The following is a 25,886-nucleotide window of genomic DNA, read 5'->3' on the forward strand; positions in this document are numbered from 1 at the left end:
CCAGCTACCTGTTATCTGCATGAAGGATTTGGTCTGTGGCTAATTAAAGGCTGATGTGAATTGGTGCCCTGTGCAGATGAAGAGACGGTCCCTGCTTGGCCCGCAGGCAATCCCAGGTACTCTCCCTTTCCATCTGACACTGGTGGAAGGGAGAGGGTTGTAGGAAGACTAGCCTTTGATCCTCTGTTACTCAGGCAGGGAGACGGGGTTTTTCCTTTTGGTTTAGCTTTAGGAAGTTTTAGGTGTTCTGACCCCAGACCCAGGTGTTTTCCTTTTGATCCAGCTTTGGGAAGTCAGCACGAATAGGCCTTAGATTCCCTGTCCCCAGACCCTCGTGTTTTTTCTTTTAGGAAGTCAGCACAAATTGGCCTCAGATTCTCTGCCCCCAGACCTTGGTGTTTTCCTTGATTCAGCACAAATTGGCCTTAAGTTCCCTGCCTCCAGACCCTGTTCTTCTGCCTCAATGCATTAAGTTCAATCCTCCTTCATGTATGCTTCTGAACTACTGGATTAATAGAATGATCTACTGATATCATCGACAATGATCAGGATATTTATCTACTAGAAAATTCCCATCAGCATACAAAATATCATGGTTTCTCCTATAAGGAGGAGGAAGGAAGAAAGGAAGGAAGGGAGGAAGGAAGGAAGGAGGGAGGGAAGAGAGGGAAGAAAGGAGAAAACAAGCCTCTCTTGACCCTACTTCTCACATCAGCTACTTTTCCATTTCTCTGCTCTCTTTGGCAATAAAATTTCTCAAAAGAGCTGTCAATATCCGTGGCACAATACCTCTTCTCCTGCTCTCTTAGCTCTCTCCAGGCACGTCCTCCACTCTTCCATAACTGCTCCAGTCAAGGTGACCAACGACTTCCAATTTGCTCAATCCAATGGTCAACTTCCAGTCCTCTTATTTAGAGATAATAATACTATCAGTTCTACAGGATAGTTGTGACCATTAAATGAAATATTAAAATGTTTTAAACATTTTTATTGTAAACTGTTAGTGCAACCCTTTCTTAAACAAACTCATCCTAAATATCAAAAGCAGAAATACCTCCTAGATTTACAGCTGTACACATCTTCTGACTCAGCTCCACTACTATTTCAACTGGAGCTTTCCGTAAACATTTCTTCCCCATAACTGGATCTCTTAAGGGAGGGAGGGGGCGTGAATCTGAAGTCCACACTCTTTTAAAATCTAATTTCTAAGGTCTCCATTGGGGAATGAGTGTTAATTATCCTGTATTGTATGGATGTCTCCACAGCATCAGTCTGAGAAATTCATTTAACTTTTGACCGATCAGGGAAATGAGCTTCTCTTTCTCTTCTAATTTAAGTTTGTCAGTAGCTTTGAAAAAGTTGGAGAGTTGAAGTTTTTAGTGAAAGTCAAGCAAACTAATAATTTCCTGAAATTGATGTTATCAAAACCATGACCTTAGAATCAAAAGTTAAAGGTATCAAAATGTCTTGATAGATGGTTTGGAGTCATCCTCCATATTAGGGCTAGAAATTCATCTCAATAACAAATAAACTTGGGAGATTCATAGATCAAAAGGAAAGAAAAGAAATTCTCAGATCATTGAGAACTAAAGAATCTCAGTTGATACCTGTGTTGAACAGAGAACAAGAAATAAATAGTGAATACACTACAACACTGCTTACCGTATTGACTACATAAAAAGCTCTGATCCATTAATTTGGGTTAAAAGCCAGCAAAAAATTGTTGGCAGAATTTTGTTCCTAGAAAGAAAACCTTATCAGTCTTCAAAGCAATGTAAATGCATGTTTCTGAGCATTTTCTCATGGTCTTAAGAAATGCATTGAACTAGGTGTTTATTCAAGGTCAACAATCCATATTTTCAGACAACATGTTTTTCTATGTAGAAAATCCCAAAGAATCTAAAGGCACCAGTAAGTGAGTTTAGCAAGGTTACAGAATATAAGGACAACACACAAAAATCAATATTTCTATATATAATGATGAAAATTGAAACGAAGAAAAATGTTTAAATATTTCCAATAGCTGAAAAAATGAAATACTTAGATATAAATTTTATAAAACATATGTGAAACCTGTATGTTGGAAACTATAAAAAATGAATGAAATAAATCAAAGAACACCTAAATAAGAGAAGGTACATATTATGTTTGTGGTTTGGAGAATTTAAAAGAGTTTAAATGTCAGTTTTTCCCCAAACTGATTAATAGATTCAACACAATTCCAATAACAATCTCAGCAGAACTTCTTGTAGATATGAACAAGCTTATTTTAAAATTTATATGTAAAGGGAAGGAATGAGAAAAGCCAAGATAATTTGAAAAAGAAAAGCAAAGTTGGAGGACTCAAAGTACCTAGTTTTAAGATAACATAAAGTTACAAAAATAAAGACAGTGGGTAATAGTGAAAGGATAAGCATATAGATCAAGGAAACAGAAGAGAGAGTGCAGAAATAGACTCATACAAATGTCATTAATGATTTTTGACAGTTGTGCAAAAATGACTACATGGAGAAAGAATAATCTTCTCAACAAATGGGGCTGGAACAAATGAACATCCATGTGCAATAAAAGATACCTCAACCTATACCTCACATCATATACAAAAATTAACACAAAATGGTGACAGATCTAAATTTAAAACATAAACTATAAAACTTCTAGAGGAAAACATAGGAGGACACATTTATGACCTTGTATTAAGAAAAGATTTCTTAATTGTGACATCAAAAGCATAACAAAAAGACAAAATAATAGATTGGACTTTATATTAGTCTGTTTTCACACTGCTGGTAAAGACATACCCAAGAGTGGGCAATTTACAAAAAAACAAACAAACAAAAACAAAAACAAAAAAACAAAGAGGTTTAATAAACTCACAGGTCTACATGGCTGGGGAGGCCTCACAGTCATGGCCAAAGGTGAAAGGCACGTCTCACATGGCAGCAGAAAAGAGAAGAATGAGAGCCAAGTGAAAGGGGTTTCTCCTTATGAAACCATCAGATCTTGTAAGACTTATTCACTACCACAAGAACAGTATGGGGGAAACTGCCCATGATTCAATTATCTCCCACTGGGTTCTTCCCACAACACAAGGGAATTATGGGAGCTACAAGTCAAGATGAGATTTGGGTGGGGACACAGCCAAACCGTATCAGACTTCATCAAAATTAAAAATGTTTGCTCTCTGAACGATACTGCTAAGAGAATGTGAACATAAGCCACAGACTAAGAGAAATATTTACAAATCCTCTCTTAAAAAGGAATTGTATCCTGAATATATAAAGAACTCTCAAAATTCAATAATTAAAAATTTTTTTTAAGTGGACAAAGGATTTTAATATAAACTTCATCAAAGAAGACACAAAGATGGCAAATAAGCACAGGAAAAGATGTGCAGCATTATTAGCCATTAGGGAATGCAAATTAAAATCACAATGAGATATCATGACACAGAAAAGAAATTGACATGCAGGCCATAGTCACCTGCACTTGCAGTCCTAGCTACTCAGGAGACTGAGGCAGGAGGATCTCTTGAGCCCATTAGTTAATGACCAGCCTGGCAATATAGTGAGACCCAACTCTAAAAATAAAAGCAAAAACAGGAAACAAATTAACAATACCAAGTGCTGGTGAAAATATGGAGCATGAGAATGTTCGTAATTTGCTAGTAGAATGTAAAATGGTAGAACCTTTCCAGAAACAAATTGGAAGCTTCTTACAAGGTTAAACATGCATTTACTATATATTCAGCAATACAGCTCCTAGGCATTTACCCTAAAGAAATAAAAAACTATGTTCACACAAAAACTTGTACAGGAATATTGGCCAGGTGTGGTGGCTCATGCCTATAATCCCAGCAATTTGGGAGTCTGAGGTGGGTGGATCACTTGAGGTCAGGAGTTCAAGACCAGCCTGACCAACATGGTGAAAACCTGTCTCTACTAAAAATACAAAAATTAGCAGGGTGTGGTGGCAGGTGCCTGTAAGTCCAACTTCTTGGGAGGCTGAGGCAGGAGAATCACTTGAACTCTGGAGGCAGAGGTTGCTGTGAGTTGAGATTGTGCCACTGCACTCCAGCCTGGACAACAGAGTGAAACTCTGTCTTAAAAAAACAATCTTGTACAGGAATACTTATAGCAGCCTTCTTCTTCATTGCAAAATGTCAAAAACTGGATACAATCAAATGTTCTTCAGTGAGTAAATAGATCAACAAACTGAGACATCCATATAGTGGATGTGAAATAGAAAAACTGACTATTGATGCATGCAACATCATGGATGAATCTCAAAGTGATCATGCTGAGGGAAAAAACCCAGTCTCAAAAGCTGATATACTACATTAGTCCACTTGTAAGGCATTCCGATTTACAGGTTTTATCTGGAGTGGAAGAAAGATGAATCAAGAGTTTATCTAGTATTTTTTTGTTTTCCTCCTACCCATGGGCCAGTCTTACTCCCACTCCAGTAATTATAAACCACAAAGGGCAAGAGATCGGGAGTTTGAAATCATGTAGATTGCCATTTACATGCTTGTTTTTGTTTACATTTTTATTTTGTTATTTGTGTTATTTATTATTAACTCTCCTGGGCATTTGACACGACCTTGGTGTTGAATTCTCCAAATGATGGAACAGTGTGTACCTTAGTACAGATGGAAGACTGCTATGCGTAAGAGTTAAATGGCTTGCTCTACTTATCAATTTTATGAACAGGAAACTTATCAATTTCACTGATCAAATTACTGGCAAGTAGTAAAATAAGAATTCCAATTCCAGGTCCTTCTGACTGCAAAACCTGTGCACTTACTGACTCTACTATACCATCTGTCACGGATTCACATATCCTTATCCCTACACACCCTTTGTTTCCCCCAAGTTAGTTGGGAGTCACCACAATGGAGCCTCAAGTGTGCCAAATAGAAGGAAACACACTGCTCCCCTAAGAAGCAACAAGATGAGACAGAAAGATCAGGATTTGAGTTGGACTAACCTGTTTTGAATCTTGGCTGTATCACCTAGTAGCTATGCCATCTTAGACAAGTTCACTGTTCCAGTTAATTAAACAAGTACTTACTGAGTGCCCACCATGCTCCAGAAAATGTTCTAGGCTCTCAGGATACATTCGTGAACAACACAGAAAAAATTCATGCCCTCAAGAAAATTATATTCTAGTGGGAGACATGGACAATAAACATAAAAATAAGTAAAATATATAGTATATCAGGCAGTCATAAGTACTATGAAGAAAACAGAAAGGAAAAGCAGGGAAGGGTAATGAGGAGTGGAGGAGCCACACTTTTTTAAAAAGATAGTCGGGGAAGGCTTAAGAATTGTTCATGTAGATATCTGGAGAAAGAGGAGTCCAAGCAAGGGGAATAGCCAGTGTAAAGGTCTGGTCTACACCCAGTGTGTTTGAAGAACAGCAGGGGCACCAGAGTGGCTGGAGTAGACTGAGTCGGGGGGAGACTCCCAGGAGATAAAATCAGGGAGAAAATGGGGAGGCTAGAGGATAGTGTAAGCAGTGGGTCATCTTCCAGGATTTTGAAACCACCAAGAATAACAACTGCAGTAATGTTGGGAGAATGATGTGAGACAGGAACTAAAATCTCCAAGAAATGTGAGAGAGTGACCCAGAGATCAGTGACTCATAACCCCACTTTTACTTTGGATAGGGAGCCTTTGGAGGGGGTGTACAGAGCAGTCCCAGGATCTGACAACTTTTTCTTTTCTTTTCTTTCTTTTTTTTTTCTTTTACTTTCTTTTTTGAGACAGAATCTTGCTCTGTTGCCCAGGCTGGAGTGCAGTGGCGCGATCTCAGCTCACTGCAAGCTCCACCTCTCAGGTTCACACCATTCTCCTGCCTCAGCCTCCTGAGTAGCTGGGACTACAGGTGCCCACTACCATGCCCAGCTAATTTTTTGTATTTTTAGTAGAGACGGGGTTTCACTGTGTTAGCCAGGATGGTCTTGATCTCCTGACCTCGTGATCCACCTGCCTCGGCCTCCCAAAGTGCTGGGATTACAGGCGTGAGCCACCGTGCACAGCCAGATCTGACTACTTTTTCTAAGTATTCCTCTGCCTGGTGTATTAAGAATCAACTACGCAGGACTACACAGGACAAGGACAGAGTCAGAGAGACTTGGGAGTCTCTAGGGTTAGTCCAAGCAATAGATGATGGTTTGGACCAAGGTAGAAATAGTAAAATTGGTGAAAAGAGGTCAGGGTAGGGATATATTTGGCAAGTAGAACTTGCAGGATTTGCTACCAAATTATATCTGGGTTATGAAAGGAAGGTAGCAATCAAGGATAAATTCTATATATGTTTTTTTGTCCAGGACAACTGAAAGAATGAGGAATACTAAATAAGGTAGGAGACTTGATCCAGAGTTAGGAGTTAGTTTTATGAAGTTCAAAATGCCTATTAGACATCCAAGGGGAGATATAAAGTTGGTAATTGGATACAGAGAAGAAAGGTGGGTGAAAGATACAAATTTCGGACTTGCCAGTGTATGGGTGGCATTGAAATTCATAGCACTAGATAAAATCAATAAGGCAATCAGTGTAAATGGATAAAAATAAGAATTCCAATGGCTGGTCACAGTTTGGGGAATTCCAAAAATTAAATTGTAAGGGGGATGAAAATGAATTAACAAAGAATACAAAAAGTAGTTATTCAGAAAAAAGATGAAGACAGAAGAGTATGTTATTCTGGAAGACAAGTGAAGAATATGTATCAAGAAGAAGGAAGTGATCAGCTATGTTAAAGCACTTGCTAGGTCATGTAAAATGAGGACGGGGAACCAACCATTGAATTTAGCAACATGAATGTGATTTGTGACCTTGACAAGAACAGTCACAGTAGTCAGTGGAGGGGAAAGCCTTACTGAAGGGGACAAGAAAGGGTAAAAGGAGGGCAAAATGGAGACAACAAATGTAGACAGCCCTATTAAAGAGATTTGCTATAAAATTAGATAGAAAATTGGAGTAGTCATTGAAGGGAGAAGTGGGGTCAAGAGAAATTTCTTTTTAAAACAAGAGAAATAGCAGCATGTTTGTATGATGAGCAAGTAGGGAAAGGGAGAAATTAAGAATTCAAGAGAGAGAAAGGAAGATTGCCACATCCTTGAGTAGCCAAAAGAGGTTGATATCCAGCACATAAGTGGAGGAGGTGGTCTTGGAGACCAGCAGGAGCAGTTGATTCACAGCCAGAGGAGGGAACACAGAGTGCAGAAGAAGAGACGCATGTAGGTGTGAACATGTGGGACTTTTCTTCTGATGACTTCTATTTTCTTGATAAAGTAGGAAACAAGGTCCTCATCTGAGAGGAGAAGGAGATATTAGAGGACTGAGGAAAGAAGAATATATGAAATGCCTATTTAGGAGAGTAGGAGAGTAAACTGCCTGAGAGCACTAAGGATGGCTTGAGGCTGGAGGTGATCAGCCTCCAGCTGTGTGTTTTCAGCCACATTCACTGTGCAGAGGCAAGAAAACACTGGTAGAGAGTTAGACTCAACCAAGGTCAGGCTTTTATCCAGTGGGGACAATGGAATAAAAGAAGGACAAGAGACCATTTCATTGACCATGAAATATCAGCTCTGCAAGGAGACAGACAGTGACATAAGGTGGATTAAAAAACAAAACAAAACAAAACAGTGAAAAGGAAGTACAGTCAGTGGCGTGGCTGTAGGGCAGGTGGAATCAAAGGATTGCTGGAGTTGGGGGTCCCAGAGGGAGTGAGCTGGACATATAGGAGGTGGTGGTTGGAGAAGGGACACTTTAAGTTGGGGTAGGGAAGGATCTGCAGTTATTGGAATAACTAAGAGAGTCAATGGCTGAATTTGGGTTGAGAATAAGGTAATTAAAAAATGGGCTGTCTGGCCAGAGGCGGTGGCTCATGCCTGTAATCCCAGCACTTTGGGAGGCCGAGGCGGGTGGATCACCTGAGGTTGGGAGTTCGAGACCAGCCTGACCAACATGGAGAAACCCCATCTCTACTAAAAATACAAAAATAGCCAGGCGTGGTGGTGCATGCCTATAATCCCAGTTACTTGGGAGGCTGAGGCAGGAGAATTGCTTAAACCCAGGGGGTAGAGGTTGTGGTGAGCCGAGATCGTGCCATTGCACTCCAGCCTGGGCAACAAGAGTGAAACTCTGTCTCAAAAAAAAAAAAAGAAAGAAAACGGGCTGTCAAGGAAATGAAAGGGCAGGGAATGTGAGGGTCATCTTCCAGGATAGTGAAACCATCAAGAATAACAATGCAGTCATGTTAGGAGACTGATGTGAGACAGGGGCTAAATATCCAAGGAAGGTGAGAGAGGGACCTAGAGATCAGTGGCTGATATAAGGAAAAGCATAGATCTGCCTGTTACTTTATCTCTCTGGTCTCACTTTCCTCGTCTGGAAGTTGGAAATGGTGATCAGCCTTCCATTATGGGGTTTTTATGAGGATTGAACGAGATAATGCAGGTAGAGCACCTGTCACCCATTAGAACTGGCAGACCTCAGTGTTCAGGAATATTTTTTTAAAATGTAAAGGGCACCTATGAAGTCTTGAGGGTGTATCTCATCTTCCAATTACAGTGAGGAGTGTGTCTTGGAAGGTTAATTGAGCTCAGGTTTGGCTCAATAAATTATAATCATGACAATTCCCCAGAGATGTTCATCAATGGCCCTCTCTGCTTCCATTCATGTCCGTGTCATCTCCTTCTTCCTGGCAGGCCTAGGTTCTCGCTATCCCCTCTAGCCAACTGCAGACAGCAGAAGGCTTATTGCCTTCCAGCCCAAGTGTCTAATGCAGAAGGAAAAATGCAAATTACCTGCTTTGGCTGCTCTGTTGCCTCTCCTATTGATGGCAGGCTGGCTGAAAGAGCCCAGAGAAGTGACAGTCTCTAATGAAGTGTCACCTTCTGTTCTGAACTGCACTGAACCCAGACATGTGAGGAAGCTCTGGGCAATACAGCCTGACTAGCTCCTAGCACGGGGAGTCTGGGACAAGAGCTAGATCAAGTCCTTTTCACTTTATCTCCTATACCCACCCATGACTTCAGCTTTAGGCAGGAGTTTCCATCAAGAAATGAGGTATGTTCTAGCCAACAGGGCAGTGTCTGTTTTACTGGTAACAGGCATTAACATTCAGAGATTCCTTGTTCTCAGAAAAGGGTTAATAAAGTTACGGGGTGGGAGTTGGAAACTTAAGGAACCTGAGTTGCCACAGAGGAGAGTACAGAGTTGAATGGGCCCATGTGGTGAGATGATTCACCTTGTCCATGTTGCTAAGCCCCATGTACCTTGAGCCTCTTACCTCTGGCTTATCAGTGCTCTGCAGAATATATTAGCCAGGAAAAGATCTGAGCAAGTTTCACTTAGCCTTGTACTTGTGCAAACCTGAGGGTGGAACTCAAGCCTCCTCTTCCTTCACACTACTCAGAGACTTGCCTTGTTCACCACTAATTTTTCATTGTCCACTACATAGTAGGTTCTCAGTGATGAATGAATGCATTCATGAATGAATGAATGAGTGAATGGCAGATAAGTGAGTGTCAGGGTTGGAGGAGCATAGAGCATGGCTCTTCCAATCCTAACACTTCAGACCAGCTCTATGCTAGGTACCAAAACCTAGAACCCCGCAAGTTTCTTACATGCCTGAGCCGAGAGGTCATTTTTCCAGCCAGAATTTCTGAAACTCCCTTCTTCTACCTAAATTATATATAAAAACGAAGGGTAGCTACTCTCACCTGAAAATCTTTTCTTGATCTTTTCCCTTTTCCCAGCAAACAAGCACTTACTTACCTCTTTCTCTAATGCAAAGTGACATTTTGATACAGCAACCCTGGAAGGAGACAAGAATCATTAACTCAGAAAAATGGCTGAGCTTCTGCAGTTTGCCAGGCTCCCAACTATTGGCTGAGAACTCCATGTTCTGGAAAAGCACAACCACAGTCCTGTTTGCCAACTACTATCTAGCAGTCTGAGGGTTGTTGATATTGATTAACATTGAAAGTGACATTTGGGTCTTGTGTACTTTCCGAATAGACTCCTTTCAACTAAGAAACCAGCAAGAAGGCCTCTGGGGAAAATATTTTTGGGGAGGAGGGGTATGAGATAACATCAAACATTCTTTGTCCAACATTTTGGATCCCTATCTAGAATGTAAGTAGTTTGTTTAGGGGAAAGAGAAGTCGGCATGTCACTAGGAAAGGAAGTTAGCCTCTCAAAGACATTCAGACAGGAGTAACTAGGGAAAGGAAGAGAGAAATCTGGGAGCAGCTCATTAAAAATATGAAACAACAACAACAAGGTCAAGGGCTAAAAATGTTTATTCAAAAGGCAGGTGATTCAAGGAGCCATGATTTGCCATACAAAAGGGTTTCTAGTAAGAAAAGATCCTGTCAAAGTTAAATTACATTTGATTTTTAAATGTATACTTTACAAGCCGATTTTCTGGCATACAAAAAAGAACACCTGTGCAATTTTTTTTTCCAATTTTAGCATATTATCCACCTTTCCAGTAAAATTCCTATATGCAGCAGTCACCAATATAGATTGGTGGTAAATAAGCGAAGTGTTATTTACATCAGCCTTAAAAATTCATGTCCTTATTATTCCTGCCACAGAACTGACTCAGAACTGGGCATAGAAAACTGCCGTTTTGAAAGAGCCCAGGATGGGCTGTGGCAGGCATCCACACCATTAGAGAGCAAAGTTAAAAGACAGATTCCTTGGCCCCACCACCAGGCATTCTAACTCAGTAAGTCTGGGGTGGGACCTGGGAATCTACAACTTTAGCATGCACCTAAGGTGACTCTGATGCAGGTGGCCCGTGGACCACACCTTCACACATGCTGACTTAGAGAAGATGTCCTTCAGGTTGCGTGTCAAGAGAAATTGCCCTGCCTTCTGCACCCAGCACATCCTGCTGCATTCCATAAGTGCAAGCAATGTGCTCCACAAGCTCACATGTGATGAGTAGTTGCTGATGGACACTGCTGTGCTGGGCAAGCCAATCTGCGGGGCTCTGTGTGACACACCCCTGATTTCTCTTTATTCTATTAGAACGATTACAGGAAGTTATCTATGCAATGCAAGGATTTTGTAGTGGGCGTGCTGGACCTGTGCCGAGACACAGAAGAGGTGGAAGCGATTTTAAATGGTGATGTGAACTTCCAAGTCTGGTCTGACCACCACCGTCCAAGTCTGAGCCGGATCAAACTCGCCATTAAATATGAAGTCAAGAAGGTAAGCTCCCCCATCTCTCCTGGTCTTCCCATCTCACCTCTCCTCTCAGGGCTGCTGGCCTTGCCTTGTGCTCACGTGTATTTTAGGTTCCCATGAGGTGACCATGATGACACCCAGATTCTCTCTAGACAGGGAGATAGCTGTCAGCTTCACAGGGCTGCTAGGATTCTCTCCACCATCCCTTTCCACTGCAGTCCCCAGCCCACCAGGAGAGACAGCAGAAGCATGAGTCAGTCCCTGAGCAGACCTTGAGCCTGGACAGCAGAAGAGATCTTCAGCCTCAACCCACTGGCAGGAACAATGTCACCGCAAGGGCTCCTATCAGTTAGCAACCCAGTTTCCAAGTCTTCAAGAGAAACATACAACTCAGGTCTTTCAAAAGCATTTATTGAGCTTCCTCTGTGTGCCTGAGGACTAATTGTGTAGAAAATGTACTAATGTAAAAAGCTTATGGGATTCAATCGCCCTGGGAGGCTTAGAAGAATTGCACTCCAAAGGCATATGAAAGCCCTAAGGAAGCTCAAGTAGACTTTCCCAAAAGTAAACTCATGCCAACTCCTCAATAGACATCAAAGTGTCTTTAGTGGCTGTGGTCACCAGTAGCTCTCAGACCTGTAGTGCCTACTCAGATTAAGAGTATAAGGAGCAAAAGTAAATTATATTCCTACTTTGGATCTACTCTGAGTTCTTTAGAATCTGCTCTTTTGTTAGATGACATTACTCATCCTGATGAAAACTAGAACATTCCAAATATCCACATGTTCAAATATCAATGTGCTTTCCACATAAGTAAAGGAGCTGATTCATCTTTGAGGGGTTTTAATGTTTTCAGCTCTTTCACCTGATCAAAACTGAATGGTATTTTTAAAGCCCCCAGACTGGCCTCTAGGCAGTCCTTCTGTTTCCTGATTATCTTAATTTGTGTGTGTCTTAATTTGTGCCTTCAACAACCATTATATATCTGTGAAATTCACCCAGGGAGAGCTTCCAAGTCTGATAAAATCTTCCTGCCCCTTTACTTTGATATTATAATAATCACAAATTTTAAGAAAAACAACTTTTGCCTAAGACTCTGAGCTCAAAGATAAAATTGATGACCCACGGGAAAGGTGGCCTTAGAGATTAATATTAGAAAGCACAGTGTTGTTGGAAGTTGGGAGAATTGGGCTGCAGTTTCAAGTACAGTACAATCCTATTTACTCAGCTCAGGAAAACTCACCTTTTAGCTTAAACCAAGAGTTCACTGGGACTTTTCACCAAAGTATGCAGTCACCCCCTGAAGCTGCTGAGATATCCTTGCCCTTGGGGTTCAAACAAACCCTGCTGTGGAGGCTGTCTGGCAGTGGCAAAAATGAGCTGGAGTTTCCAGAACTACAAACATTTTCTTCCTTCCTGAAGCCAGATTATCCTCCTGCCTCCCAGCTCATGGTGAGGACAGAAGATGTCTAAAAACTAGACAAAAGAAGATGCTTGGCATTTGCAGATTTATATTCACAGTTTGAGTTAATTATGCACAACTTCAACAGTCCACGGCATGAGGGCATTCACCATTTTTTTTGAAACATAAATTCAAATCCCCTAGCAAAACTGACATGGAGGGTGGAGTTACTCAGTTAATCCAGAAGTCTGGCCCCCACCTCGTAACTACATGTCCTCTTTTGCCAATTACCAAGTTCAAAATGGCCCTGGGGATGAATGAGAAGGAAGAAATGAAGCCCTCCATGAACATGATAGTTTGGGTCAGAATTAAAAGGTTTCATGAGGGATGTGATTGCCTCCAGTGGTATTTGCCAATTAAGGAAGTCATAAGGTCTCAGGAAATCATCATGAATGTCAAGTGTCTGCTGTAATCCATAGGTAGGAAGATGATAAATGACCTGCATAAAATGTCAACCCTGCTCATTTCTAAGACCTTCAAATGATACATTTTCTCAAATCTTGTATGCCATCATGCAACAGCAGACAGACTCATAGCTCTCCTTGACATTTATTCTTGGTGAATTACCAGGAAACTAACCAATATTTAAAAGTCTTATTAATATTACAATGGGCTTCCATTTTTAATTTATGAATTTTAGCATGCTTGCATGAGTACAATCTATCCCTGAGTATTCAAGTTATGAAATAACTAGCACCAAGACCTATTTATAAATACACTGCCTTTTACAACTTCGATAGAAAGATAGATAGATAGATAGATAGATAGATAGATAGATAATCTCCTGAGGCTTCAGGCTTAAATATAAAACCATAAAACATTTCCAAGATTCTGCCCACATGGCATAAAATCAACCCATTAGTTCAGCAACTTAAGAAAACAAGTTGTTCTTAGCAGTTCCATGAGCTGCTAATAGGTGTTACCTTAAAAAAAAAAAAAAGATTTTATGTTCAAATAAATTTGGAAACCTTTAGTTAAACATAGTCAAACAGGTTTTTTGGTTTTTGTTTTCTGTTTTTCTTAAAGATATTACAGAGCCTTTAATATGCATCACAGTGGCTCATGCCTGTAATGCCAACACTATGGGAAACTGAGACAGGAGGATTGCTTGATGCCAAGAGTTTGAGACTGGCCTGGGGGACATAGCAAGACCCTGTCTCTATTAAAAAAAAAAAAAAAAAAAACAAGAATCACTGCTCTAATAGATGAAGGATACAATGTGTATTACATGACCACAGACTGCTTCTCATGGTGAAACTAGTTTTTCATGTATCAGTCTCTGGGAAACTAATCTATAATCAGCCTGTATGTCTATGAAATGCCAGGATTTGAATGAAGGTGGTGCTGCTCTGTGGCTGGTACTGCACTCTGGATTGTGTCTCTCATTTGAATGTTTGATTATCTTCAGGCACCACCCTAATGTCTGGACCTCTGGCTGGCTGAGTCACAGTACCAGCCTGCATTAGATGAAGACAAGTCACCCACCATGGTTCAAGGGAGCACCTGTTAAAGGGAAGGAGTCCTGAACTGGGTTTCTGTTGACCAGGTTTCTAGCCTGATTCTCCTAACCCTGTGGTCTTGGGCAAGTCATTGAAGCTCTCTGACTTTCATTCCCCATCTGCAAAATGGACATACCAGCTTTTGCTTTACAGAGGTTTTGTGTGTGTGTGTGTGAACTTCCAAATGAACTGATATGAGAGGAAATGCTCTGGAAACTATAAGTTCTCTGCAGCTCCAAGAGGAAGCATCATTGCTGTCGTTCAGTGATGACTCCCTTTCTTGGGACTCTAGGGTTCCTCTGATTCCCTAGCTGGGCCTTTATTATCTCCCCAGAGAGTGCTAGAGATGTCTCCCTGGGAAAGGGCATCATTCATAAAGCCTAAAATTCCTTCCAAAATACCAAAGGTGTTGTGAGGACATGTTGTTCCCCCACGACTTCTGCCTTAAGAGGGCGCTCAGCCTCCCCAGTAACCCAAGTGGGTGTGTCATCTGAAATGTCAAGCGTGGTTTCTGGGAAGCAGTATTGGAGATGTAGCTGAAAGGTGCCTGTTGAAGTCAGTCCCTGGTCCAACTACTTATTAATGGGGTCACTGGAGCAAATTACTCAGCCTTGCCTCTGTCTCACTTTCCTCATCAGGAAAGTTGGGATAATAATGCCTACATCATAGGTTATGATGAGAATTAAATGGGAGAGAGCATTTGTGCCTCAAATATCCCCAGGCTTCAGTAGCCCATGGGTATAAATGAGGCAGTATTAACACATTGCTCACAGTCAACGCCTACATTACTTTAGGACATTTCTCTTACCCACCTCAGTCCATCCCAGTCCCTCTAGGCCACAGTCCCTGAAGAAGCCAAGCTTGCCTCATGAAAAACCAGGGATACGACCCTCCCCCATACTGAGTCACACCTAAGCTCAGAAGGACTCTGCTTAAGCTTCACAGCTAAAGAAACCCAGCCCTCCAGCATCGGCTTGCAGCCTCTCTGCATAAACTGGCCTTGGCCTTCCCCTGCAGAGCCAAACACCTTGCAGTCTTCTCTAGCTCTGTCTCTGTCCTCCAGCAATTATGCCTAACTATCCTTCTCAAAGGCCTTTTCTTTCCACTGCATATCAACTCTAAACACATGCATAGGAGACTCGCAGCCCCAACAACTGGGAACCAACCCAACCAGCCTCTGAATCCCAGTTTAGGCCCCGCTGGGCTCAGGCTGTAGTTATGAAGGGACCCCAGTGTCTGCCATGTGGTCAGTGCTTAGTGATGGGGAACAGAGACCCAGACAGAGTTGTTGGCACTCTATTCAAGTTGTCTAACAGAAGACACACTCTCATCCCTCCCTCTCTCTTCTCTAGATTGCTTCTTCATCTCTGGGCTTACAGGGATGATCTTGATCTTTTCCCTTCTTTCCCCTACACCATTCACTCCTCCTTCCTGACCCCACTCTGCCTTAATGAGGATCATGTGGGATCTTCTATTCACTGCAAGAGAACTTTGTGCGTATCAGTCCTCTAGGAGAGTGGGGCAAAGAGACCCAGAAGTCCTGTTTTGCATGAAAGAGGCCTTAACTCTACCTATAAAGGAGATGGAGCATCTTTTGGACACTACTAAGCAAAGGTCTGCTACCGGGGGAAAAAAAATTATGTGAATATTATTTTCCAAAATATATTAGTTCATGGCAGAAAGTACATATATTATCAGGCAGGCATGGCCATATCACCAACAAGGGTGATTAGTTCCATCTCTCAAATTTTCTGAACCACCACCTATGAGGTCTACAGACACTGAGCTCGGCCTTCCAAGGACCCAAGCAGGATAAGACACAGTCTTACCTTCAAAGAGTTACCAGTCTAGTGAGTGAAATGGTACAGGTATCTCATGACTGTAATAGCAGCAGCCTTTGCAGTGGGGTGGGGGAAGTCTCGTACGTACTTCACCAGCTGAGCAAAGCAGCGTTCACACCTGTGACCTCTTTCAGACTTGCAGGTGGCCCCGGTTCTAGCATCTTGGGATGCAGCTTGGTTTGGGGACCTCTGCTCTTGGTGCCAGCCATCTTTCCTTCCCACTGAGGAGATCTCCACCCTCCTCAAAAGCCAGCTCCCACTCCTCCTGAGCCTTCCAGACCATGAAATGTTGAGGTGCCTTTTTCTGGCTCTGCCAGGCTCCCTGGGTTATTCCTGGCTCAGAAAGCTAGTCTTAAGTACAATAAAGACCTGGGACAGGATCATGGGAAGGGAACAAAGTACAGAGGGTGGAGAGGACCCACTCGATTTCCCTCACTTACACAGTTCCATTTTCCTTCACACTGCTGCATTAAAAAAAAAAAAAATCCCCTACGATTTTTATTCACTCACTCACTGAAAAGCTCATGCTTGCTCTTAAAGCTAAAAACTGAGGAAAGTGAACAAGACCCTGGAACTTCAGAGGTGCCCTCTGGGGTGGGGAGGGCATTTCTGGTAGAAAGAACATGCTCAAAGCATGTTTAAAGGCCCTGAGGCGAGAAGAGACATGGTGTTCAAGAGGAACTGAAAGAAGGCGAACGGACCAAGCTGGGCCTTGGGAGGACTGGGTGTGACTGAGTCTGTAAGGATGCAGGCAGGGGACAGACCGTGTGAGCTTTGCAGATCTCCTTAAGGATTTTAATCTTTTTATTATTTTTCTAAAGAACAATGGGGAGCCATCGGAGGACCTTAATCAGGAGTGGTTATAAAGATTAGGACAGATGGAGAGACAGCTCTTCCTCTGAAAAAGCTGGAAAGGAAACAGGTGGGTGAAGATGGAGCAAGTTGTTTGTGTGAACTGGACAGGAGATTAGCCAAGATAGGCTGTTACATTGTGTTGACAAACAAAACTAAAGTCATAGAGGCTTTTAACAAAAGTTAAGTTTATTTATTGCTTATCTTATTTCCATCTTGGAACTCAGTTCCCTCAGGATTCCCAGCTGATGGAAGAACCACCCTCTTAAATGTTTCCTGTGTGCCAGAGGGTCATTCGGCTCTGGGAAATTGTACCCCAGCAATTGCATGCTTTCACCTGGATGAGACACACATTGTTTCTGCTTGCTACTCATTGTGAAGAGTTAGTCATGCCTCCCACCCCTTCACAAGAAGGACCAGGAAGCATAATCCTGGTGCTATTTGGCAGCTGGCACCAATGATTACCACGGGAGAAAAGTTGAGGAAATTCGTATTGATAGCTTCAACTTCTCTGTCAATAGGACACAGAATCACCCTCTGAGGTAGAAGCAGGCTGAAGAAAGTAAAACATGGGGAAAAAGCAATCTGTGTGAGATGGGAGAGGGAGCTGAACAGTAGGTCTGATAGGCCTGCCAAGACTGGGGATTGAAATCTTTGGCAACAGACTACATTTTTAACACAAGTGGAAGATCTCCACAAACGATGGTAACATAGAAAGTCAGTGTCCTCCATAAACCTCAATTCCCTGCTGTCAACTTCAAGATTCTTTCACAGACATGGGCCAGGAGCACACAAAATATGCTCACAGGGCACAGCACTTGGAAAGTTCCCCTCAGAGCAGAATGCCAAGGAGAAAAGGGCAAGTTTAGAGGGGAGGGAATGGGGGACCGTTTCAACCCACATTGCCACTAGCTCTAAAGTTGGGTCAGCGCCTCTTACTCTATCAGAAGTCCCTTGCCTCCTTCTATTCCAAAAATGACTGTCTTGTGCACATTTTACAGTCATGCCATGAATGGGCCCATCTTTCCATCTGGAAAAACTCCTAGCAGATGAAAGTATTAACAGAACTTGTCAGGTAGCAGCAGTACAGTGTTATAGCTGGGAGCCTGACTGCTCAAGTCCTCTGCCTACTAGATATGGGACATAAATTAAGTTTCTTAGTCTGCTGGCCTTCAGGGAGCTCACAGACACAGTGGACACTGCTCTAGTCCTAAAGGGCCTTCTGGCCTAAATATGTGCTCAGAGAGAAAACAATGCCAGCTGTAGCTGCACAACTGGCTGACAACCTCTCCCTAGTGCAGTGACCGCGGGTAGGAACACTCAAGAGAGGGCAGATGCCCTCTGCTGGGCTCTGTTTCATTTCCTCTGTCTGCAAAAAGCGCAGGCAGGGCCAGTGAGCAAAGGGGACCTGGGGACATCAGGGCTTTCTAGAGGACGCCTGAGAGGCCAGTCAGACGCTCACATGCCCTGAGCAGACATTCTCCTACTGTGTTTTCCTGCTGAGGCATCGTTTTAACAGATGCTCAGACTTAAGAAGATCAGCGTTGTCACAAACACAGTCTGGCTGGTCAGGCACTACCCCAAACTGCACTGCAGGATGCCCGGTAGTTGGCACACACTGTTGGAATCCATTGGTGTCAAAAGCATCAATCATCTTCCTCTTTGGGGATTCCTCTAAGCACTTCCGTGGATCTCGCCTGGCCACATGCCACAAAAATCATCAATATCCATTAATCTCCTGGTTCAGAAGGGCTATCTTTTACATGAGGAAGTTTTGTTTTCTCAAGGAGCAAATCTTCAGAAGAGAAAGAATAATTCCAGCATTTAATATGTAAATATGAATTGTGATCCCTTTTCTGCCTGGAAAAACTCCCAGGAGAAGAAAAATAGAACCTGCAGGGCAGCAGTGTACTGTCGTGGCCAGGAGCCCGACTGTGCATGTTCAAGTCCCAAGTCCTTTACTTTCTAGTCATGTGGTTTAGACAAGTTATTTGGTCTCTGGGCCTTGATTTTCTCATCCATATAATGCAAACAAATTACAGTGTCTAATAAATAATAGTTAACACATGCAATGTACCTAGAACATGTTAAGTGCATAGCAAATTAGCCAATGGAAACTGTTTGCCATACTGGTTTTCTAAGCAGAACTACACTTAAGACTAAGTCAACATTTCTCAAGTCCAGCACCTTAACACTTTGGGCCAGAGAATTCCTTGCTGTGAGGACTGCCCTGTGCATTATAGGCTGTTTAGCAGCACCCCTGGACTCTATCCAGTAGCACCCTACCCCCAGTTTGTGTTACCAAAAATGTCTCCAGACACTGTCTCCAATGTCCTTGGAGGAAGGGGGAGGGGGACAAATAATTCCCTGTTGAGAACCTCTTGGCTGTTGTCAGGATCCAGTCTATAACCTCTGAACTGTAGGCCCTTAAAGCAAGGATGATAGTTATCCAAGGATGTGTTGTATCACTCTAGACCACGGGTTCCAAAACTTAGCTGATTCATGAAACCACTTGGGTGCTTTGTAAAAAACAAACCAAAAAAAGCACCAGAGCCTCAGCCTCAGAAAGACAAATACCACATGATCTCACTGATACATGGAATCTAGTAAAGTTGAACTCATAGAAGTAGAGAGTAGAATCATAGTTGCCAGGGACTGGGGAGATGGGGAGGGAGGGAATGGGGAGTTGTCAATCAAAGAGTACAAAGTTTCAGAGAGACAGAAAGATTTTGAGATTTATTGCACAGAGTAACTGTAATAAATAAAAACATATTATATATTTCAAAATAAGTAAGAAAGTAAATTTTCATGCCTCACCATAGAAATGATAGGTAAGCAAGGTGATAAATATGTTAATTAGTTTAATTTAATCATAACATATTGTACACATATATCAAAACATCCATTGTACTCCATAAATGTATACAACTATAATTTGTCAAAAAAAAAAAAATGCCTGGGCCGGGTGCAGTGGCTCATGCCTGTAATCCCAGAACTTTGGGAGGCCAAGATGGGTGGAGAACCTGAGTTCAGGAGTTCGAGACCAGCCTGGCAAATATGGTGAAACCCCATCTCTACTAAAAATACAAAAATATGCTGGGCGTGGTGGTGGGTGCCTGTAGTCCCAGCTACTTGGGAGGCTGAGGCAGGAGAATTGCTTGAACCTTGAAGGCAGAGGTTGTAGTGAGCCGAGATCGTGCCACTGCACTCCAGCCTGGGCAACAAGGGCAAAACTCCGTTTCAGAAAAAAAAAATGCCTGGACCGCATCCACAGAATTTGTAATCCAATTCTTTTGGGTGGGAGCACAGCAATTAGTGTTTTTTAAAGGCTCTTTAATGATTCTACATTTTGCAGAGATGAAGCTCTTAGATGGTGGACTCTTGGTTCCTTTAGATCTCTGAAGGCTGGGAACAGCACATGCGCTGCATGCAATGCGCAGCCTCCATATGGAGTAAATAGATAGATGATGTGTTCAGTGGGACGCTGGAGGCTTTGATGCTTCTCTAAGTACCTGTAACTCCCCCTTGGAATTAAAAGCCTATGTAAACAATCCAGATGATGTTCCAGGCCGGCCCTAGAGTATGGGGCTATCGTCTCCATGTCCTTCATTGCTGACACGTGTCCCTTTGGGGTTTGTCACTCTGGAAAAGAGCTATCCAGGAAAGCCCCAACACCAGTTCTGGTCTGGTAGTTGCCCGGTAGTTGCCAAACACTGTTAGAATCCATGGGTGTTGAAAGCATCAGTCATCCATTTGTGGTGGTAGTCCATCTCTCAAATGACCACCATAAGCCTGGTTGTCTTAGAGATGAAGCAGAGAGGTGAGTAGCTTCCAGGGTGACCTGCACAGTCAGGGAGAAACAGTGGGGCCTTTGCCTCCAGAGGGGAGCTCAGATTGCTAGGGGCTCCACAGTGGGCCTCAGGAGTGCTGCCTCCACTCATGAGCCTGAGTTGCTGCCCCATATCCACACCCGGCCAGCTCAGCTTTAGAGGGTGGAAAGGGACAAACTGCCTGATGCTCCTCTTTGCCTTTCTTCTGGCATTCTGTAAATCACCTGACGTAACTTTCTCTAATGTGCAGATGCTACTGTTAATTTGCAAAATATATTTCAGATCCTCAAAGTAAGAGTTGTCACAACAGGACAGAAAACTATTGTTTTTTGCCTGTTTTGCTACCTTTTGTTCAGCTGTTTCAATACCTAAGTAGTTGCATGAAAGGATAATCCTTTAAAGCATTTTTCTTCTTCTTGGTTACCATGTCTCCTAAGCCACACAGACTTAGCTTGTATAACTATCATTATGTTCTTACTGTGCTGCATTTGCTAAGATAGTCAGAGCCTGAGTATTATTACATCTTGATTTGGGGGCTAATAGGAAGAGAGGAATCTGAGGAGCATTCAAGTGCAAAATATAAATCCCCCAATGCCCCACACAAAATAGATGCAAATCAGATGCATTTACTAGCCCAAAGTGGAAAGCACCACAAGAGCCATCTTCAAATTGTCGCTTTTATCCCAAAGTCAAACAGATCTTAGAAATTACAGTCTTCCCCAAGGATCTGTGACTAACTCTGATAGTTCAGCTAAAGACCATCTACACATTTCTATCTCATTATTTCTTTACCGGATGCTCATATGTGAATTTAGAGTTTTAATGAGCATTTGATCTTTCAAATATTCCTCCCAATATGTACCACATGCATTACTCTTTTATTAACATTCATCTGCCTAAGGTCACTTGCAAATTTTCTTGATGGAAGGGGAGTTTTGTAAGTGTAATTGCAGATGAAACTTTTTGCTTAATTTATGTTTTAATTTATGTAATCCAAGCCACAGTCATATCTTGCCTGGATGATTAGAATAACATTTAACTGTTCTACCTACCTCTTTCCTCTCCTTTCTCCCTCCTCCTCCTCCTACACACACACACACACACACACACACACACACTACTGAATTTTTTTTTTTTTTTGAGACAGAGTTTTGCTCTTGTTGCCCAGGCTGGAGTGCAATGGTATGATCTCGGCTCACTGCAACTCCACCTCCCAAGTTCAAGTTATTCTCCTGCCTCAGCCTCCTGAGTAGCTGGGATTACAGGCATGCACTACCACACCCAGCTAATTTTTGTATTTTTAGTAGAGACGGGGTTTCTCTATGTTAGTCAGGCTGATCTTGAACTCCCAACCTCAGGTGACCACCCCCACTCGGCCTCCCAAACTGCTGGGATTACAGGCGTGAGCCACTATGCCCGGCCTGATTTTTTTTTTTAGTAATCAGATCATGTCATGCCCACAGTTAAATCTTCCACCTAAGCATGAACAAGCCAGGCATAGTCTCTTCCCTCAGGAAGTTCATAGTCTAATAATTATCACTGCTAGAAGTAGAGCCTGAAACAAGGATTTTTTTGTTTCTTGTTTTTATTTGTTTTTGCAAGTGATTCATCAAAAGCATGATCTTGGGGGAAACCTGCATTGAAGGGGCAGCAAGCAGCAGAATGGGGCAGGAGAAGAAACTAAGCTAAGAGAGGGTTTCAGAAAAGTCTAACTTCAGCTTGACTTGGTGAGGAGCCTGGGAATCTGAGTAGCACCACAGACTTGTCCCATGTTAAGGCAAGGGGGTTGGCCTTTTGTACACTTACACTGGCCACTCATTAGTGGCAGGTTGCCCCAAAGGGAGGGCATTACCTCTTGGGCAATTCTGGGCAAAGTGGTTTCCCCTGGCTTTGGGGAATTTGTGGAGATGGGTGTTTCTGAGTCCCTAGTAGCTGGAGGGGGGTGCACCTTCTTTCTAATGAGGATCTTGGCAGGACACTAGCATCTTTTTGCCCCCTAAAGCACTTAAAATCCAACTATTAACAATGGCCTACAAGGTGCTGCATGACCTGGCCCTTGCCTGCCTATCAAACTCACCTCACACCAAGCTCCCTCCTGCTCACTGATCTCCAGCTGCACTGCCTGCCTCTGTTCCTTCAGCACTCCATGCTAGTAGTTCCTGCCCAGGGAAGTTACTGGTCCCTTTCCCTCAGGTCTCTGCTGGCTGGATCCTCAGTGTTTGATCTCAGATCCATAGCCTGCTTCTCAGGCTATGGGACCTCTTGACCACCCGATCTGAATGTGGTCACCATGTTGTCCCCTCCCTCATCAGCCACTGTCTATCCCAGTGAATATCATTTGTTTCTTTTGTTTACTTGTTTGTTGTCTGTTTCCCTTAATTCTGTGGCAGCACCTCACCACTGTATCCCCAGCCTAGAGCATACCCAGGCAAGTAGAAGATTCTCAAAAATATTTTCTGAATAAGTGAAAAATGGAATAAATAAATGAATGTGTAGCACCTGAGTTTTCTTCCAGTTTTGTTTTCCTGAAATACAACAAAATCCCAAATTCAAGATGAGATTCATTCCTAAATGCTGTTGAGGAAACTCACAGAGCTCTCTTGAGGATCAAAATGAGATGAATAGGAAAGCAGCCTATGATGTGACAGTGGATTAGATGTCATTTGTCTCATGCTTGAGGCCCTATGACTATTGTCACTGAGTCCGTGGAAACTCAGAACATGAGTAATGACCTTAATTTACTTAAAAACAACAACAAAAAGGAAAGGCATTTACATACAAAATGTAGTTTAATAAAATTATTAATAATTTGGTCTCCAAATTGCATCTGAATAAATTACAAATTAATGTTTAGAAAAAGATTCGTATAATTATAATAATATATTTGGGTAATGAGTATACTTATTACAGAAGTATAAGTATTACAAATTAATATTTTTATAGCTGTTACATACTTAGTATATATGTATATTTGTGCAGTAAGTATACTTATCACGAATGAATTCATCTTTTTATGCTTATTATTCCCTACTAAACCCATCAGATGCATCATTGCCTGACTGCTATGCTTACTCCTCTTCTGATAGGTGTTGCTAGGCAGATGCAAGCTTGAAGAAGGAGGGGATCATCCTGTGACACCCATTATCAGCTACATCTGTGGACAATATAAAATAAGTAAAACCCAGCCCCGGTTTGTCAGGAACTTTCATCCTAATGGGTTACAGAGATCTGAATCCGGCCCTTTATCAAACAAGTAAGGAAAGACTAATCCAGATGAAAATGGTGTGGGAAAACATGGAACAGGAGGAGGTTTATGGCTTCTGAGCCAGGCCATGAAAGGGGGATCAGAGCTCAAAAGCAAAGGGGGAACAAAGATATTCCGGAAAGAGGAAGCAGTGGGGGACCTACAAAGGTGCGATCACGTTTAGGGACTTGCAGGTGTCCTGCGGGTAGATTTATGGGAGGAAAGGAGCTTGGGAAGAGGAGGCAATTTGAGATAGGAGAACAGGAACCCCGGGCAGGGGCAGAACGCCTGGCTGGGGAGGTGAGGCCAGCATGTGGGCTGTGAAGAGGGCCAAAGGGCTCAGCTCCATTCCATATGGAACAGGGCCTCCAGGTTGTCTGCATTTCTGATTTCACTGCAGTTTGTATTTCTGATTTCACTGATTTTATTTATTGAACAAAAAACATTATAAAAATAAGGAAGCTATTTAAAAGAAAAACGACGGTATACAATCATGTGCCCCATATATCAATTATTTTTATTTGTTTACAGGTTTCCAATTTTTTCCCATGTGCAGACATGTATTTGCATGCATACAGCTATAGGGTAAATAATTTTGTGATTTGATTCACCAAGCAGTAGAATGTAAACATTTATCTATGCTTCCTATAATTTTTTTTTGATGCTAGCATGAGATTGAAGTACCGTTGTTAACATTTTCTCTACTGTTGAGCATTCATTTTAAAATATATTTCTATTTACTTTTATCTGCATACATAAAGTTTTCTTTCCTTCTTTTCTGTTATTTCCTTAAGTTGAATTTCTGACAGTGGGGCTACTGGGTCAAAGGGCATAAATATTTGCTATGGTTCTTGAAATATATTGCAAAATTATTTTCCCAAAGGACTATATTATTTTTCGGTGCCACCAGTGGTATACAACTGACCTGGTTTCATCAGCACTTTACAATCACTGAGTATTATTAAGATTGTTAGTATTATTCCCCCCTAATTTAATAGATGTAAAATACTATCTTTGCATATTTTAAAATGCATTCCTCTGGTTACTAAGCAGACGAGTATTTTTCTATGTGAATCCTGCCCCACCCCCAGGTATCCACCACACCACACCACAAATATCCTTAGCATTGCCATACTGGAGCCTTACCACTTTCCATGTCAACTTGTATGATTCTTGTGTGATCTAGAACTTTCTACACATTTGTGGCCAAGTTAATGATATGTTAGAACTGTAAGTAGCTTCACTTCAGTAATACAGTTCTAGTGGTAAGGTTTGATGGCGTATACAGGAAAGGGAACTAACTAAAATACTGTTAGAGGTGTCCACTAGGAAGTGATGAGAGCCTAAGGGCAATGGCTGAGTTCAAAGAAGGAACACGTATATCCGTCCCTTTGGAGGCAGAAAATAAGGCTTTGCAATTTAGGAGACAAATTCAGCCTACATGCTTCTGTGGCTGAGTATGGCCTAACAACCACAGGATAAACTACTCAGATTCTTCTACAGAGATTGCAGAGATTAGGGGCATTCCCTAGATTACCCTAACAGAGATTTGATTTAGATGAGGGAGGGAACTGGAGGCCATTGAGAAGCCTAGAGGACATGGTGGTAAGCTGAGGCAGACGAGCTCTAGCAGCCTGGAGGAGGCCTGGGCCACAGTGGATGGGGAGGGGACTGGGGCACTGGGGACTACTGGAGCTAAGCCAAGCTCACCCTGCCTAGTAGGCAGCCAGAAGAATTCCCAAGATAGGGAAGGACCAATGAACTGGCAGAGCACAGTGTTCTTGTCTAGTCCACAGATAATATCAGAGATGCTAAACCTCTCACCAGATCCACAGCCAGCCCTCCTTATACATTTTTCCCCAGATTATTTTTAATAAACGCAACATAATACTTGTTTTTCTAATAAGGACCTTCAGTCAATCCTCCCAGCACTCTGGAATGACCTGCA

The 25,886-nt window shown here is 42.3% G+C and overlaps 1 protein-coding gene across 6 annotated transcripts in view; it reads left to right on the forward strand.

Moving 5' to 3' along the window:
• Positions 1 to 25,886, forward strand: part of TRPC7 (transient receptor potential cation channel subfamily C member 7) — a 137,507-nt gene that overhangs the window by 39,570 nt on the left and 72,051 nt on the right. For 4 of the 6 annotated variants that reach the window (XM_033181136.1, XM_033181140.1, XM_033181139.1 and 1 more), the window contains one exon: positions 11,052 to 11,234. The exons of the other annotated variants lie outside the window; for them this stretch is intronic. In XM_033181136.1, the coding sequence (XP_033037027.1) occupies positions 11,052 to 11,234 (183 nt within the window). The remainder of the gene's footprint in view (positions 1 to 11,051; positions 11,235 to 25,886) is intronic. 6 annotated transcript variants of the gene reach the window in all.

Source organism: Trachypithecus francoisi, unplaced genomic scaffold (assembly GCF_009764315.1).
Source record: "Trachypithecus francoisi isolate TF-2019V2 unplaced genomic scaffold, Tfra_2.0 Lachesis_group2, whole genome shotgun sequence".
Taxonomy (NCBI): domain Eukaryota; kingdom Metazoa; phylum Chordata; class Mammalia; order Primates; family Cercopithecidae; genus Trachypithecus; species Trachypithecus francoisi.